The sequence below is a fragment of the Apus apus genome, chromosome 2 (assembly GCF_020740795.1).
Source record: "Apus apus isolate bApuApu2 chromosome 2, bApuApu2.pri.cur, whole genome shotgun sequence".
Classification (NCBI taxonomy): domain Eukaryota; kingdom Metazoa; phylum Chordata; class Aves; order Apodiformes; family Apodidae; genus Apus; species Apus apus.
Window position 1 is genome coordinate 48,324,743 of NC_067283.1, and position 18,594 is coordinate 48,343,336.

The 18,594-nt window shown below is 37.5% G+C and overlaps 1 protein-coding gene across 18 annotated transcripts in view; it reads left to right on the forward strand.

Annotated features, from left to right (window-relative positions):
- The window catches only part of ARPP21 (cAMP regulated phosphoprotein 21), a 207,700-nt gene that overhangs the window by 97,411 nt on the left and 91,695 nt on the right, over positions 1-18,594 (forward strand). For 12 of the 18 annotated variants that reach the window (XM_051612516.1, XM_051612522.1, XM_051612530.1 and 9 more), the window contains 8 exons: positions 6,165-6,333; positions 8,004-8,209; positions 9,031-9,072; positions 9,956-10,045; positions 14,138-14,282; positions 15,514-15,592; positions 16,849-16,908; positions 17,813-17,953. In XM_051612516.1, coding sequence (XP_051468476.1) covers positions 8,042-8,209; positions 9,031-9,072; positions 9,956-10,045; positions 14,138-14,282; positions 15,514-15,592; positions 16,849-16,908; positions 17,813-17,953 — 725 coding nt within the window. In that variant the 5' untranslated portion in view covers positions 6,165-6,333; positions 8,004-8,041. The other 6 variants (XM_051612513.1, XM_051612514.1, XM_051612520.1 and 3 more) reach the window with 5 other exon arrangements.

Consider the following 18,594-nt stretch of genomic DNA (forward strand, 5'->3'; position numbering starts at 1 on the left):
AAGCTATAAATTCAGACTTCATTATGTGTAACAGCATATCATGGTGTACCACAGTCAGCTTGAATTTTCTCACCTAAACCATGTTTGGATACCTGTAGTCTCACCACTTCAGTCTGTGGCGGCTCCTAGGCTCTGCAGTAGCTCTGGGCTGCCTTAGTGCTGCTGAGACCCTGCTGTGAGGTTCATTTATGCTGTGGTTTTGATCAGTGTTATGTACTGAAATTACTGTTACTTCTGGGATATCCTTATTGATATTTGTTGTCTTTAAACTGGTTTTAGTGTTTGTAAAAACACAGCTTCTGTAGTGCATTCACTGCTGTACCTCTCTGGGTGGACAAATGTCGGTATGCAGTACAGTCCTGGTGGAGGAAGAGTATGAGAGAGATGTAAGGAGATGTTGAAACATACTGTCAATAGGTAAAAATTAGACTAGATGTGGATAGTAACAGAAATAGTGTATATCTGTTTAAGTGGCGATTAAAAGGAATTGGCTTCTTTAAATGTAATGAAGTGATGTACAGTATTTTCCCACAGGAAGAGAGAACTATTGAGAAATCAGGAAAGCTTTTTAAAATAAAGGACAACTAGTGGCACAAGAAGAAAAATGTATAATGTATTTGTTGTCTACAGTAGGGCAATGGAGAAGGTGTCCTGGCAAGGCGGTGAGGTTCTTGAACATCCTTAAAATAAGATTCGTGGGGGTCTAGAGAGAATGCTCTAATAATCTGAAAATAAAGCTATTGGACTCTAAAGAGGACTTTGTAATACAGTTGTCTCTGATAGCTGAGAAATGGACCTGATTATCTGAGAGGATGTGTTGCAGTCCCCCTTTCCCTTTGAGTTGTGTCCTTGCCTGTCGACTGCTTTCATTACAGGATTTGAGGAAAATTACTTTCATGTATTGGAAAGAGACTTGTGGGCATTGAAAGGCTGGCTGGGAACTACTGTGTCCCTGTGTGTGGATTCATAGAACCTATGCTATTTTCCACCAACTAACAGTGAGACCAGTTAATTTTATGACTTGGATTTCAGAGAAATTTGTGTTTATCTCTGGGAGTGAGTTAAAATTTGGCATGTATCTTTGAAAGGCATGAGGTGGTGTTGAAGGCTGGATGAAAGCAAACAACTCATTCCAAGGGTACTTGGATTTGTACCTCTGATTAGCTTGTTAAAAGTTTGGGTGTTACTCTGTTCTTAGTAAACTTGTGCGGTTGACATTTATTAGCTAGATCACTCAAAGCCTTCTAGCTTTTCATGCTGATCCTGGAAGACTTCAAATGGTCAGTGTGACATAAACCAGCATTTTCAGAGCCTTTTCTTAAGTATTAAAACACAATAGGCTTTCTCTATGGGCCATCTATATTTATTTTCCTAGGTAGAGCTCCTAGCTTTGCAAAAATATAACAAGCTAGAGGGAACATTATTGTCATTACTTGGCTGAAGAGGATGACATTGATGTGAGGTCTTCTGACAGGGGAATAAAGTGGAAAATAAAGTGGAAAATATCAGGAACTAGAGGATCCCTTTGAAAAAAGGAATCTCATGTAAAACTCAAACTTTGTTTCTGGAATTTAGGTGTTTTGGGTTTTTTTTTGGTTGTTAACACTGTTCTCATCCCTGCTGTAATTTGTAAATGCTGGGTTTCTCGTGCAGGTTGGGAGGAAAGCTAGTGCAATTTCAAGGTAGGTGATTCTGCTGGGATGCTGCTCTTCATGTAATCTAGTTGCCTCTTTTGAGACAGCTGATTGTTGCATGAGATCTGGAATCTGATCCAATATATATCAGTCCACCCCATTTTCACCAAATGTGACCACCATTGCCAGTGATGGTTGTTTGCTGGCCTTCTTAAGGTGAGTCAGTGGCCTCTGCACTGTGGCTTGTAGACAGATGCTCATGTTTCTGTATCTCCTGGAAAAAAACTGTCTGCTGAGAGTCTCTGTAAAAGTGCCAACATTTAAATGAGTATAAATAACCTTTTACCCACAAAGGTCTGTGGCACGAAGGAGCAGAAAATGTTGGCAATTGCTTTATCTGTTTGATGATGGAGAGGGGACAAAGTGAACCCTTGTTTTATTTCTCTCCTCCTCTTGTCTTCAAAGATTTCCTTTAAAATATTTTTGCCCTTGTTTTCTAAGATTTAGTTTTCAGTCTTTTGAGAGTCAGTGAACCCGTAGGATTCCTCTGATTTCATAGCCTTAATTTATATTTTATTTTTGACTTTTTTTTTTTTTTCATAGTAAAGCATTTTTGTGTAAGAGCTGGCATGGATTATTATCCTGCTATGCTATATACAGCAGCAGACTTGGCTTCCAAGTGCATATATGTGTTTCTGTGGGAAATGTGGGAAGATGGTGCAAAGGAGCACAGATTACCGATTAAATAATGATGTAGGTCCTGAAGACTAGGACTGACAACTGAGTAGTAGTGTGTTCAAATGAAAACTTGAGGATTTATTTTGCTTGCCTTTTTTTGGGTTTGGTGGCAAGGTGGTGGTTGTTTTAGATTTTTTCTTTGGTTTTTGAACAACAGATTTTGTGTCCTGAATTTCTTTGAAGTTACGACAGAGAGTTGAAGGTTTTGTTTTCAGTGTGAAACCTGAGATTTTAGTAGATTTGCTTGATGCTAGGAACTGGAATGTTTAATAAAGTGTCAAATAACACAAAGTTTATGCTTTAAGCCACGGGAGTTTCGCAACATTGAGGGCTGTGTGTACCGAGTATCTTAAGATAATGCCATAGTCAGTTTCCAGGAGTCTGATGAGTTAGTTAGCAATGATGAGTCATTGTATGTATGAGGTGTACATATCGCATAGTGGAAATCATGACTACCATCTCTGCTTCTAGCTCATGGGCTTGTTCTTTGAGCCATTCATGTGAGTGGAGAATCACTGTGGGATGAGAAGGATCCTGATTTTTAGGTACCCCCAATGTCAACCAGTTTTCTGTTACAGGAGGTGTTCCAGCTCAAATTATTTTACTTCTGTGCTGAGCAGCTTTATTTGGAGAAAAAAACAAAACCTTGGGTTTTACTCTGGCAAGTTTCAATCCTGCTTGCTGCTGTTGCTTGCTCTTGTTGAACACTTTTGGCTGTTTGGCCCTGGATTCTGCTTGTCTTCTCTTCTGAGAGAGAATGTGTTGATACTGGGAGTATAAGGATGTCAAAAAACCTGCTTCAGGATGTGATACCTTTTGAGACCATCAAAACATTTCCTGATGTATAATACAGAAAGGGCTTATTCTGCTGTCGTGGACTCTTAGAGTTTTGTCAGATATGTCTCTGTTTAATTTCAGTTGACAGTCAGTTTTCAGATACTCATTGAGAAGGACTGTCTAATGTTTTCGCTCATTTTTCAATTCTGTGCTTTTTTGACAGCTCTCCTTTTGAGTATAGCTTTTAAACTCTTGTGTTAAATTAAGTGTATTCCTTCCCGCAGACTTTTCTTGAAATCCATGTGGTATGTTTGGTATGAACATAAATGAACATGGGTGTCTGCTTCTATCCATTTCTCTTCGAGCTTTGGCAGTAGCTGCTTAAGCTCGGTATTAACCTTAGCTTCTACAGTGAAAATCCTGTAAATATAAAAAGTAGTTTAAGAAAAAAAACCCCAGCATTTCTATTCCACAGTGTATGCTCATCAGCTCATGCTTATAAATCCTGCACGAACAGATTATATTTCTATGAAAGTGGTTCTACAAATGGCTGGGTGGGCAGTGTTATTTTCTGTTTCATTGTGGGGTGTGATCCTCAAGTTCTTTTAAAGAGTGAAATGCTGAAGATTTGCTGCAAGCTCCTGTAGACCGCTTCTAAGATTCTAGCACCCCTATAAAATGTTGCTCCCTTGCAAATAAAGAAGGTGGTTTTTGCCTAGCAACAAGTCTTGTGGTTTCTACCTGAGGATCAAAAACACAAGTGCATTTGTTCATCCTTTTGCGTCACTTCAGTACTGAAGATTTTGACAGTCAAATAATTTCTGACATTTCCGTTGATGTGCAAGAAAGCGAATAATCCAGTATGTTTTTCCCATAGCAGTGCTGTCACTGCAGGACTGACAATAATAAAAAGTGCATTCATCACTTAATAACCAAATATCCTGGAAACGCATGGAAAATGGAGATGCATTTTCAATGAAAATGTCTCACCTTTAATGGCTATTTTCTGATTGGATCCTTTTTGCTATTTATACTCTCCCTAAAGTATTTTATAGAAATGAGCCTGTTTGAAAACCCACCCAAACAACCAGAAATGAATTTTATGTATTGTAGGATGTAAATGATTAGTCATCACTTGTAAATTGCCTAATTGAGGAGGAGGAAATTTATATTAAGGGAAGGTGAAGAACTCAATTTTTGACTGCTATATGTCTCAGTTCTTCCTGCCCTTCCCCCCCCCAGAAGATAGTTATGAAGAATTTTTTTATTATTTTTTTAAATCATCCTAAGAGGTACTGTCAGCAAGTTTGAGAAATGATAGCTGCAGACTGTAAGCTTATTTTCCACTTGCTTATGTTTCCTTGGGGAAATTTATGGGATTTTTTTGTTGTCTTATTTTAAGATTCTGTGGTCATCTTGTGCATTGCCAACGAAAAATGACGTTGGCATCGGAGATCTTAAGTGTAACAGCATGAGGAACTCAGTTTATGAAGGTATATGTCATTGGTAAAGTACAATAAGATTATGTTGAGCATCTGTGGCACAAGACCAGAAATGCTGTTTATTGGAGTCTTGGCAGATCTTCACTTGCTGGATATGATACCCTTTGGTTGGTTGGTTTGTTGCCTATTTTTTCTTTTGCTTTGTTTGTGTTATGAACAGTTAATTCAAAACACATGGTAACATTTAAGAATCCTGAAATAATGCTTTTATATCCTGATTTTGGTACAGCGGTCTATTTTTCAGTAAGTTTTGGAGGTTTCTGATGGTAATGGTCTATCACCTGGCTGGCTGTTTTCCAAGTGAAAGTATAATTCATTGCATTTCCTCAGAGTTCTGGTTTTGGTTGTATTTTATTTTTCTGTCTCTTTTTCGGAAATGTGAAGACAAGCATTAATGGCACGGCTAAAGTTTTTTAAATCGGTAGTCAATTCACTCTTTTCTCTCTTAGTATTGGCTCCATGAAATACATTTGCATGTACTTGAATGCTTAAGCGAAATTTTCCATATTGTTCCTTTGCCACTCCCATCATGATCATATGTTTATCATTGAGTTAAAGTGTCTGAAAACGTCCTGCAAGAAATGACAAAAAGCGAGTGGGAAGACATACTCTGTACAGATGTACTTTGCATTACTGTGTACAAATTCTTAAGTGATTTGAGGGAAATTATTCAATTTTATGTATATAAATTTATGGGCTGGCAGTGGTAGTTCATAGAACTGCCTGCTGGTCTCCTCTGTGCGACTGATCTCCGAGAGAGCAGGACTCAATTTTGTGAAAGGCTGAATTACATGTCTGGCATATGAAATTCAGCTCTCTCAATGTGGTGAGTTCCAGTTCACTGCCACATACTGTACAGCAATTGCAACCATGTGCAATTTAAAATGTGCCTCAGAAACAAGGAGTCTAATATTAGAGTGAGATGATTTTCAGATTATTTTTCCCCCCTCAAGTAGCATGATACGTATTTCCGCCTATTTGCCTTTTTTGTGTCTCTGCACTGATTGCTTCAACCATGATTCATGAGCAAGTATTGAAAAGTGGTGCCTGTTGTGTCAAGACCTAGTTTCTTTTTCAATAGTGTTTGACTATTGAGATTTTAATTGGAGCAGCTGTAGTTAAAATCAGGCAAGTCCCTTTTTCTCATATCCTTACTGATTTCTGTTGAAGCAAACAGATGAGCTTTTATATAAATATGTATATATGCTTTTTTTTAATGAAAGTGCTGGAATTCACTAAAAAAGGTTAAAATTGATGTGAGTAATCTTCGGTGCATAATGCAATTGTTAATTTTAGCTCCTTGCGTAGGAGCTGTTATGATTTGAACAGCCGGCTCTAGCATTCATTAGAGAAGAAGCAGGCAGTTTTGAGACAGGTGGAGCCTGGATCAAGCTGTGCAAGTGATTTGCTTGAAACTGGTCATTAGTGTTAGAAATCCGGTCCTATCCTTTGCATCCTTACCTTTTACCATGATTGTTACCATTGTTATTATTTACTTTTCGTCTCTTTCCAGGTTGACTATGATCCATCAAACTCTCTGAAGGACCAGCATGGAGACTGGCACTCTGAACTGTTAATGGGGACATGGGACTCAGGTTGTCACTGATAATTTATGTGGACTTAACCAGTGAAGAGCAACAGAAGACGCTAAAAAGACAGTGGGAATTATAGTGGTTTTTCAGGTAAATGGCTTCTTTGTTGCAGCTGAGAAACTAGGAGTGTAATTGTTTTTGTGGACACTAAGCATGTAGATGAGAGGTAGGGTAACGTGCCCATGAAGAACTTGTGCATGTGTGTGCCTTTCTTGATAGAAATCCTTAACAAATTAAAGGTTATTTAACAGACCGGTTTCAGGTCTTGCTGTTCATTGTGTCTTGAATTTTTAGCAAAGCGGTTCAAGTTTTGTTTTTAACTGCAGAATCACCATGGGACTTCCTGGGAAGGGTGGTGGGAGGAAGGAGAACAACTTGAAGCTTGACTTGGCTTACTGTGAACTAATTTGTGAGCTTCATATTCCAGTTGGTTTATTTGTGAACCGTGTAGCTTCATGTGAAATTCACGACCCTTCTCAAACGAGGTTACATAAGAAAGGTTTGATATTTTTATTTGCTTACAGTGGCAAAGCAAAAGCAAAAAATTGAAGTTTTTAAAACTCAGTGTGTCTTATTTTTTCACCTAGAGCTAAAAAAATGAAGGTGAGATCAGTTCTGTTGAGTGTTAGTAAGAAGCTGTAAAAAGAAACATGGCAAAGTGTGATTTTTGCTTAGCAGCCACTGTTTCATTGTTCAGAAGTTGCAAGATATTGCAAAAACCCCTCTCTGAAATATAACTCCCTTTCTCAACTGCAGTTGTTTTTCCTGACTTCTTAAGCCAAATGGATGAGGAAAGAAAAGTTAAATTATTCATGAGTCTCATTTGACAATTGATCAGTGGGGGAGGCTTCAAGAGGGAGCTGGGGGAGAGAGAGAGAAAGAGAGAAAATAATAATAGGCTTTAACTTTGAAAAGCCTTTAAAGCTTCTGTACAACAACCCATTGTGAGCTGAGAGTAAGTGCAGTTCAGTTAAAGTATCTTCATTAGAAATACCTGCTAAGGGCTACCTGTAGGATTTTCACAGTGCTGGAGAATGACATAGGGTTTGAGAAGAGGCTTATGATTTTAATAATGGAGCTGTCTCTGATGCCTGAAAATGCTCAACCTCGGAGCTTTATTGCCAGATTTAGATTTCATATTTATATTGAATTATTATCTCAGCAAATATATATACATATTTGGACTGGGAGTGAGCACTATGAGCTTCTGCTGTCTACAGAAACCATGGCTGACTGCTAAAACCAGTATGGCTCTCACGCTTGACTTTTATTTCTGGTTGTGCTGTCTGTTTGGCTATTTTTTATTTAAAAAAAATAATAAAACCCCCAAAATTAGAGAAGGGATACACTGATATGCAAGAGAGCTGAAATTCTGAATGGGTCCTTCCTGCCTGGCGCTGCTGAGCTCTGTAGTGGAGAATCCCTCGTGATCCCGCTCTTTGGCAGTCCCAGGGCTGGGCTAGAAGAGACGGGACTGGGGAGTCACAGTACCTTACTTTACATCTGCTTTCCTTACCAAGAGGACTATTTAGCTTGGAACTCTGCTTGTTTAACCTGATACAATTCTGCTGTTATCCAATATTGTCAATTCATTACATCTCTTTAGCTGAGACATAGGTAGCTTTCTATGCCTGAGCTGCATATTTTGGTTTCTTTATCAAAGGAAATGAAATAACTTACTTGGGCATTAAAAATAAATAAATAGATTGACCCCAGGTGTTTTTTTTGTGTGTTTGTGTTGTGATATCTTGACCTTTCAGGTCACCAAATCTTGTTATTTTAATTTCTGTCTGGAAGAATGTCTGAGCAAGGTAAATTGAACCAGGAGACAGCAGAAGAAACTGCAAAAGAGCAGGAGTCTGCCCTCTCTGAAGCGAACCCGGACAACTGTATCCTTAATAAATCTGAAAGCTCAGAAGTAGAGGAGAAGGAGGAGAAGCTGAGTGATGCTAAGACAGACCTGCAGGTAAGACAGGAATAGTGAATGGGCGCATTAAATATCAGTGTGTTACCATTGTCTTTCCACATCTGTGATCTCTTTCATTTCTTATGCTTTTCTTGTTTTTTGTCTCATAATTTTAAGCTCTCTTATTGATTTAGGTTTTAAGAGTCATTTTATCTCTCTATAAAATAAATGCTGTTACTTGTTATGCTTTTCAAGCTATTTAGGCGTCTGTCCATGTTATTAATTTTTCTGAGAAGTTAATTCCTAAACATCTGTCTTAATGCTTGGTGAAATATTTGAGTTTTTTTCCCTCTTTGGGGATTTAGAAACTACCTTGATCTCATGAATTTACAGGTAATGCTAATGAATGATTACTTAATGTGTGGTTTGGTTTGTAGGTGTTACTGTCAACAAAAAGTTGTTATGCAAAGCCTAAGAAGGTAAATTGATAAGAAGACTATCGGATGAGGGGGTTTTAAGCCTTTTTGCTCAATCAAATATAAAAATAAAGGGGGAGACTACAATTTAAGAGGAATTTGGAGAGGGGGAGCATTTACTTAAGTATGCCTTTTCTTACATTCTTATTATATGCCAAATTACGGAACATTAAGCTGGTGTGTTTTTGTTGTTTCTACCTGTTCTTAAAATGAATAGAATTAGCAGAGATGATTATTGGTTTTCCCTGGTCTCCAGACTGGGTTTGGGGAAGTTGTTTTTGCAGTTAGCAACTGAAAAAATAAAAATAGCACTTCACAAGTAATTTTATCTCTCTATTAATAACACTTTTGTCTAGCACGGTTTCCACTGAAGTAATAACTGCTTCTCTTTTTTGTTGTACCCAGAAACGAGGTACAAATCAGAACCAGCAGAAGAAGAGATCCAAGGTAAGGGTCTATCTCTTTTTGGAATGCATGTCATGGTAGGGTAAAGAATTTCTATCAACAGTCTGTCTGCGATTGAATTTATGGCCTTCCATCACTTGTGTGGTGGTTGGGGTATTTGGCGTTTTGTTTGTGGTTTTTTGTTTGTTTGTTTGTGGTTTTTTTTTTTCCTCCCTCCTTTACTTCACAATCATGTTACACAAAGGTAGAGCAGTTTCTCTAGGTAAAATATCAGGCTCCCCTTTATTTATGCGTCATTCTTTTGTGCTGCTGGGCTTGCTGTGTATGTGTGTTAGTGTTTGTGGTTGTGTGCACCACAGGGGAAGGAAGAAACTCAATCCTTTTGCTTTAGTAATTAAAATTTTTGTTTTACTTTTATTTCAATTGCCTAATCGTGACATCAAGAAGGAGAGAGAGTGGCTAGCTCCCTAAGGGGAGTGGAGGTGGGAAATGAACTTCCAGGAACAAAAAAAACCCACCCAAACTGTCTTCTAATTTTCCAAGCATGTTTCATTGTTCATGTTCTTTGTATGAAATACTACTGGAAGGGGAGTGGGAAGGAACAACCAAAAGCAAATAAACAACCCAAAACAAATTACAGAAGGAAACTTAGAGTTTATGTTCAGTAACCTTCAGTACTGGATGATCTGTTTGTTGCTGTTAGAACTGTAGCAGAAAATACTATGAGCAAAAAGAAACCTACCCCTGTGTGGGAAATGGTTCCTTGCTTAGAATTGTGTTCTATCTGCACTGAAGGCAGATACCATTTTGCTAGCTGGGTGGCTAGTAAATATTTGCAATATTTAGGGAAAGCTGATGTGTGCAGCTTATGTGACTTGGGGTCAATAGTAGTGTTCTCCGTTTTCTTTTCTTTCTCTGTTACCAGTCAGGAGCTAAAGGAAAACTCGTCCGGAGTCTTGCTGTGTGTGAAGAGTCATCCCCTCGTCCAGGAGCGGAAAATCTTCATGATAATCAGGTACACCTGCAATCATTGCTGTTAGCTGCATGGTTGATCTCCATGTTCAGTTGCATGATTATGTTACTTAATTGGGCACTTAATTATGTCTTTATTGGGGGAAAGAATTACATCCAACAATGAATATGTTTTTTATGAAGTTGTCTGGTTTAGCGTGAACTTTATTTTGCAATATTAGTTTTATACTATATCACAGGGTGTTGTTTGCTTTTTTTTCCAGACCCCCTGAAAATTTCAGCAAATGGAAAAGAATTCAAAAGAATTCAGATTTTAAAATTTAAAATACTAGTAACAATCAAAAAGAATATTAATATGCTCTTTTCTCTAAGGCTATCTCTTTTGAGGCTGCACCAGATTCAGTTAGGAATATACTCTGGTTTCTGGTTCCTCTGACACTCCAGTTCATGTTAGTGTCCCCCTTCACATAAAATTCATAGGTACTTTGCTCACTAAAATACCTTCATGGAGCCAAGGATGCCTCCTACAGAGTGGAATTCATTTTCTAAACTCTTGATGTAGATTTTCTGGTATCAAAAAGCATGTATTTGAGTTTATTTGTACTGGTAGTGTTGTATTTCCAGCAGCTGCTAGACTTCTGTCCCCTGCATCCCTCACCTCAATGACACTGGTGGCAGTCTTTGTAGACTAAATTAAAAAAACAAAACAAAACAAAAACAACCCAGAAAGCAAATAAAAACCTCAAATACTCTTCTTTGCTTGCCTGGTAAGAGCAAAGCTTTAAAAAAGAACAAACCAAAATATCGTGAGCGCTGCCTATAATTTATGAGGTGTTTACGTGCAAATGAGATCAGCCATCAAGAGAGTGACTTCTTGTGAGCCTAGCACAAAAACAAAAAATCACATGTAAGTGTACTTTCTCACTGTTTCCTCTGTTGACTTGAAAAAAAGTCTGACTCTCCTCTTAGTTCTTAAGTATGGAGAGATTGTTCTAATTTTTTTTTAAAGTTTTTTTTTAAATACCAAAAAGCAGGTTGTTTTATCCAGGGGACGTCTACGTGTTCTACTGCTCTACAATGATGCTTATGCAGTAGATGGGCAGTTTATTTTATCAGTTGTTCTGTTGTAGTTCTACACTTCCAGCTTATCTTGCGTTACCCAAGATGCGTGGCTTTTGTTCTGCTTTCATTTGTATTTTCTATTGTTTAATGGAGAATTAAAAGGAGAATAATATAAAGAGATTGTATTAAGCATTGCATGGTAGTTTATAATGTACTGCACAGGACCTGTATTAAATGTCAGAGAGACTGGCAGGTTTTGAGGCAAAATCCCTGTGTGGATTGCATTCCAGTGCCAGGTGGAGGAGGTGTTCCTGTTACACACAGCCTCCGGTCTTACCTGATTTTCACCAGCCACAACAAAGATTTCTTTGACCATATTGAAACATGGGAGATAAAAATGCCTCCCTGGACACCAGCATCCATTTCCTAAAGTAACAATTGGCTTGTTGCAATTAATTAGATAGGAAATGCACTTTTGCTGTCTCTGATCTTTTACTAATAATCAATATGGCTCAGCTTTGCCATGAGAAGCTGGACCTGCAGCTCCTCCTTGGACTGGCTGAAGGATACAGAAAGTTTTGTCCCAACTTAATTGCTTTGCTTTCACTTCATAGGAGAAAAAGCTTATTTTAAGTTTGGATTTTTTTTTTAATTATTATTTTATCTTAATGGTTTACAAAGCACAGGGAGTTACCAGAGAATGTATGGTACATTGCCAGAACTACTGAGTATGGATTGTACTGCAGACTCGATGTTTGTATTTATATTTGAATACTTGCCTTCATTTTCCTGTATAGGGAAAAACTTGTTTACCTGTATTACTTGATCTTGAACGCTTACTTGATGGTTCACTATGTCCTTACTTAAAAAGAATGTTGCCTTTAATGTTATACTATTGACCAAGAGGTGTATTATTGCAATTTGAACATATATTTTGTTGTTTGATATACTTACCTTGTATCAATGTATTTATTAATATTGTATTTTATTATTGAGAAAAATAAATAAAAATCTAAGAAAATCCACAGTAGCTTGCTTTCACGTCTCTACAGCCCTTTTGTGTTTCTTCTGGTGCATATATATAAGTATTGTTACATGTAAGAAAGTATCTACTGTGTGTTAATATGTCTGCTTATGTGTAAAGTCTGTTGTTTTTCTTTTCATAAGTGCATTTTAACAACCACTCTGAAAGTTAGCATTAATGTCCTGGGAACAGCATGGCCAGTACATTTTTCTCCTGTTTTGAAAAGCTAGTGGCACAGTAGCTCTGCTCTGGGTAGGACAGGAAATCTGTTACCCTTCTGGGCCTTTTGGCAGTAGGTGGTCCAAAGTTTGGTGTTTAAATAAGAAATTGAACTGCCATTTGAAGTGAAAGAAAGCAGCCATAACATTAGTCCTCTTGAATGCAACTGAGCAGGTTAGCAAACATGTTTCTGTGTATCCTTATCTTAAATGACCAGGAGTTCCCGCTCTTTCCCTCTGTATGCTCAGTTTTCTGCCAGTACTGTCAGCCAAAACTAACAGAAGTAGGGATTAAGGACCATAGGTCAGGTTAAATTTTCACTCTAGGGCTTTGTTTCTCTTTCATGGTGCTTTTCATCTCAAGTCTTTTGTGCCACATTTGAACTTCACAAAAAGTTGATAATGAGTAAGCTGAGAAATTACTCAATTTCTGTCTTACTGTGGCATGTTTATGCTGATATCTTGTTCTATTAGGATCTTGTCTTACATGTTTTGTGGTGGCTGATATGTTAAAAAAATTGGAATTGTAAAATTTGTAATGATTATTGAAGGTATCTTTTGAATTTGTAGTGGTCTGGTTGCTTAAAAAAAACCACCCCATTAAAGCTTTGTATTGCTCTTTTGGTATGCTAATAATACTATATTTGAAAAAAAATTGAAGAAAGGGAATATACTCACATTCAAGAAACTCTGATTTTCTCCAGCATTGGTAAATTTGGTTTTCATTAACATGATGCCAAAACATCAGGCACGCAGGACTCTCCTCTATTAAAGAAAACTGCACTACCAGGGAGTTTTGCAACACCTAAATTGAAAGGTGCGTTTTTACACTATTTAAGTATATAGTATTATTTTGGCCATTTGTTTTCTTCAAAAGACCGTGAACACAGAAAAATGCTTTCTTAAATTTTGTCCAAACAGATGGGTATTTCTTGAAATTCAGAAATTGTGCCATAGTAACTTCAAAAGAAAACAATTTGTGCTTGGTTAAAGCCAATATAAAGTCACATTTTAAGTCAGGAATATCAAGTTCTTTAAAGCAAATTGAAAAACACAAGCCAGCTTGAATTCTCAATTTTAATTAACTTCTTAAAGATGAAGCATGTTTTCAAAGGGACTCTCAGTCTCTGAAATACTGAAGTTTTGAGCATAAAACTTGTGATGCCTTGAGAAGTTAACGTACCACAACTTGTTTGAAGATCACAGTGCACACTTCAGTACTTTTACTAAGGGCATGTTTGTATATGTCTTCAAATAAAAAGTACCTTATAAGATAGAAGGCCTTCTTCTATACAACTGAGCATAGAATTTTCTTGTATTCTTCTACTACCAGAGTCTGAAAGCTCAGTCTAGCTGATACTGCACTTCTAGTTGCCAAACAGTTCATATGAACCTGCAGGTTTTTTAGTGTAGGGGAGAAATTTACATTTTTCAGGTATCTATCCACCAATTGTAATTTAACGTGTAGGATTTACTAAATTATATTTTTTTTTAAGAAAGCCCCCACAAAATGTATTTCACTGTTCTAACAAGACTTAAGTGCGAATTACTGAAATGTATAATAATACAGGGCCTTTAATATAGGTAGACTAAAAGCTTATAGTATTCAGACATTAGGTCAAAAATACACTTAACTGCTAGCATTTGGCCTCTAAGGTGTCATTGCCTTGGAAAAAATAATTTTTCAAATAGGAAGGAAATGTATCTGGCTTCAGCTTTCTAGCTACATACAGTTGAATGCAAATCTCTCCAGGCTGGAACCCATGGGAAGCTTACTGAATCTGGCCATAAGTTTATCTTTTTTTATTATTTTTATTTTTTTCCCCAACAGGAATCAATCCAGCTACAGCTTTCAAGTTTTCCTAGCTTGCAAGAAGAAGATAAATCTAGTAAAGATGACTCCGAGAAAGAAAAAGAGAAGGATAAAATTAAAGATAAAAACAGTGAAAAGAACAAGATCAGAATGTTATCAAAAGGTGAACTTAAAAATATTTAAATAGCTATAATTACTGTTACAAAAAGGATATTTTTTTACAAGCGTGCATTTCTTAATAAATCAATACACAGTAGAAGAGTTTTCAGACACTGAGAAAATTCTGAACCTGAAACGTGTGTGCATGGGAGTATTTTTCATACAAACACCAGTTTTGAAAGTAAAGAAACCTTCCAAACCAAGGTTTGGTATTGGAGGTTATTATTTTTCTATAATGTAAAATCATTCTTTTGAATACTTAACCATGTTGCTATAAACACATATACAATTGTGTGATTATACAGTAAGATGACTGTAAGAATTTAATACACTATTTTCCCTGTTAATGATGATCTACTGGCATATCATTTGTGCAATGTAGGCAGCAGAGAGTAATACTCCTCATTATTGCTCTTCTCTTAAGGAAAATTTATCTTGAATGCTGTAAAGAAATCCACCCATGACCTTTAACCTACACTGCATATTGCAATCTGCTATTTTTACCTACTAAGACTTCTTCAGAAAAGATCTTGTATCTGAATTTGGGTTTGTTTTATTTTATTTGTTTTATGAATCCATGGTAGAAAGTTGCAGTGTAGTCTTTCAAAAATAATCCTTGCCTACCTAGGTGTGGCAGCTGGTGTGAATTGTCAGTTGGCTTCAATAAACTCTCTCAGTTCATGCCAGCTTGAGGATCTGTGTGTGTTTTTGAGTCAGGCTATACAGCAATGCTGAAAAATTAATTCTGACTAGTGTCACGCATCCCTGTTACCACCCACTCTCGTGTGTCACTGGATATCAGTCTTTTAATGCAAATAGAGTTCCCACTGGCACGATGCTTCATTTGCCATGTATATAACATTTATTAAGTGATGCAAAGATAAATGATGAATAAAACTTTTTTTTTTCCATTGTTAAAAAATTGATTTAGTAGTTAAAAGGAATACCTTGGCAGAGTCTTGAATGGCATTGAAGGTTTCCTGCGCTTTTCACATGACGAGCATTTTCTCTTGGCATCTAGTAGTAGTCCTGCATTCTCAATAGAACAGTGCAGAGGAACTGTGAATATCAACCCCATGTTTCCAAGCCTCTTGGGTGAACTCTAAGGGAACGTTTTCTTTCAGAGCATATGTTTTCACATTGTTGCTGGAAAACTGATTTTTGTTTATAGAATAGTGTAAACATAATTGTTGAAATTAAACAAATGAGCAGGGGTATTTGTTTTTATTTTTCAGATTGCAGTCAAGAGTATACAGACTCAACAGGCATAGATTTGCATGAGTTTCTCATTAACACATTAAAGAATAATCCCAGGTAGGTATATTTTGCATTAGAGCTGGCACTGCTGATACTATAGCTGGTGGTCTTTGAATTCCTGTAACTGTATACAGTTATGAAGGAAAATGTAAAGGAGGCAGGCTGTTAACTAAGTAAAAAGCTATAAGATTCATCACCTTCTCCCCAGTCCAATCACCTATTGCTTAATTTAATTTTCAGCAACATCTGGTCTTTGTCCTTGCCTTGTTGCGTACAGCTCTACATGATGTTAGCAGTAATGTATTATAACCATTGCAGATGGAGATTTATAGCTTTCTTTTGGCAATGCTGTACACAATGAAAATCCTCTGCACAGTTCCAAATTCTGCTCTTGGTATTGAAACAACAAGCTCATCTCATCCTTCAATTTGCCTCTAAATGTCTAAGGAAGGATTTGTAATGTTTCTGTACATTGTGATTTTCAACATTTGTTTCAATTGAAGCAGTTAAATAGGTACTATGTAATTCTGAAATTACAGCAGAGCTAGCAAGAATTGGGTACCTAGCAACTTGTTTAACCTCTTGGATAGACGATGGAAGGTCCTTGTGTTGTTTTATCTGCGCAAAATGAGCAAGTTCAAAAGAACTAGAGTGATGGATGCTATCAAGCTTAGGAAAAAAAGTGTGTGTGGATATATGCTGGGGAAATTTTTCAGTGGCTTGAGAGGGGAGGTGTAAGGAACATCTGAGACCTTCCAGTTAAAAACAGAGCATTTTGATGGAGAAATGCTGCAGCATTGCCTCCTGGGAGCCATAGTTCAAAGTCATTGTTCTCCATTGTGCTTCTTAACTAGATTGGATGTGCCCAGACTTCTCACCTACAGATTAACGCCTCCTGGAAGGTACATCTCAAGCAGAATGTTGACAGTTTCTGTGGGTAACAGCTCCTCTCGTCAAAGAGCTAGGTTAGCTGGAAATCTCGTTTTCCATCAAAAAAGGGTGAAAAAGGACTAAAGGTATCCATAGCAGTCAGTCTTTCTATGCAATATGTTGATCACAGCCTGGTGTGGCTGGAAGCACACTCAGACCATAGGGAAGAGCTACCTACATCTGTCATGTACGTCAGTGTAGCTGCAGCAAAGCAGGCTGCAATCTTCTCCAGGTGGGCCAGGGCTAAAACACCTTTTATTTTTAATCAAAGTGGCTAACAACGCCTTCAGAATTGCCTTACAAACTTTGATAAATTAATTTGTTTTCATCTAAAATGTCTATTGGTAGTTGATGCTACAAATCCTTGCTTTTCTTTTTCCCAGGGACAGAATGATACTCTTGAAGATGGAACAGGAAATTATTGATTTTATTAGTGACAACAAGTAAGTTGAGTTCCCTCCTTGGTTATCAAGTCATGTGTGCATATTAGCAATGCGAGCTGTGTGAGCAATGTGCTCACGTGGACTGCACTGGCACACTACAAGGCCAGGCTTTTATTTCCTGGCCCATGATGGTACTGCTTAAAATGCAGTAGATATGAATGAAATCCTTTTGCTTTTTCATTGTGTCATCATTGCACTGGCTTTGCTCATTTAGGTCCAAAAATGTGAATAAAGCTTTCAGTGCAGAGACTGATTAAATATACTACCTGACGGATTTCCCTGTGTGCTATATTGTCCTAATGCATTGGAAAATAAAACTGAACTTGAGTGGAGGGGTTATTGCGACCGCGACCTCTTTATAATAAAATGTTTCTGCAGCTTTAAAAAATAAGAGAGTCAGAAGAGCAGCAGAGGAATAAATTATGCTGATGGAAAATAAGCATTTTTTCAGTAAAAGAGGAAAAAAAAGGAGCGTTGCCTAACTTGCTCTTTCCAGCATCGCCCTGCATCTGACCTTTGGGAGAAAGGCACAAAGCTGTTGCCAGTGTCTCAGCAAATCTGCAGGATTGTTTGTGCAGGGAGTGTGAGTGTGTGTGCAACGTCGGGGGATGAGTTCTTCCCAACATACAGAAGGCTCAGTAGATACCATGAAGCATGAGCTTTGTTTGTCCTATTGTAGCGCATGGAAATGTGCTTATTAGAAACTCTAAAAACGTCTTTTTTTTCTGTCGTCTTGTAGCAAACATTTATATGTAAATGCACAAAGGAGAAATTTTCAGTTACATTTCCTTCCACTGAATTATCAAATGTATTGCTATTTTAATTTAGTTATAGCTCAGAGGGAAATGTAATTATCAGTGAGGGTTTTTTGTCTTGTGGTTTGTTTTTGTGTTTTTTTTTTCAGTAATCACTATAAAAAGTTCCCTCAGATGTCATCATATCAGAGGATGTTAGTGCACAGAGTGGCTGCTTACTTTGGAATGGATCACAATGTGGATCAGACTGGAAAATCTGTAATTATCAACAAGACCAGCAATACAAGAATGTAAGTAGCAACACTTGTGTTTTCCCTTGTTCCCTTTCACAAGAGCTGGTTTGTACCATGACTGTGTGACAGTATTTTTTTTATTTATTGTTTTATTATTTTTGTAGGAAGAGTGGGTGCTGTTTATTGATTTCTGCAGTGGGAGGGCAGGACAGGGCTCACATTGTGAGGTTATTGAATGATGTAGAGGTGCAGAAGGAGAAACCAACCCAATTTGTCCCTTGCAAGAAACTTCACAGAGTATCTTGAAATGTTACTTTCCCTGACTCCTTAGTGCCACCCCTTTGCTTCAGAAATGAGCTTATTGCTTTACTTGTCACGTGGTACCATGTGGCTGTATTTCTAAATAACACAAATGTATTTGAAAGATTGCCTCTTCCCTTGATCTGGTTCTTCCTGCTTCAAGAGTCATTTTCTGCCCAACCTGGTTATTTAGGATTACATTCCCCTCCACCACCTGCCACCATTCATTCTCTTTTTCTCCTCTTCTCCCCTCTTGGTTCCACTTTATTTTCTCTTCAGATCTCATCATTTGACCCCAGAGTTTTTGTGGGATATAAATTCCTTCTGATGCTTCAAATGCCTTGCACAATTCCTGGCAGGTTAAACTTGTGCTGGCATGCTTTATGCTCTCCTCCATG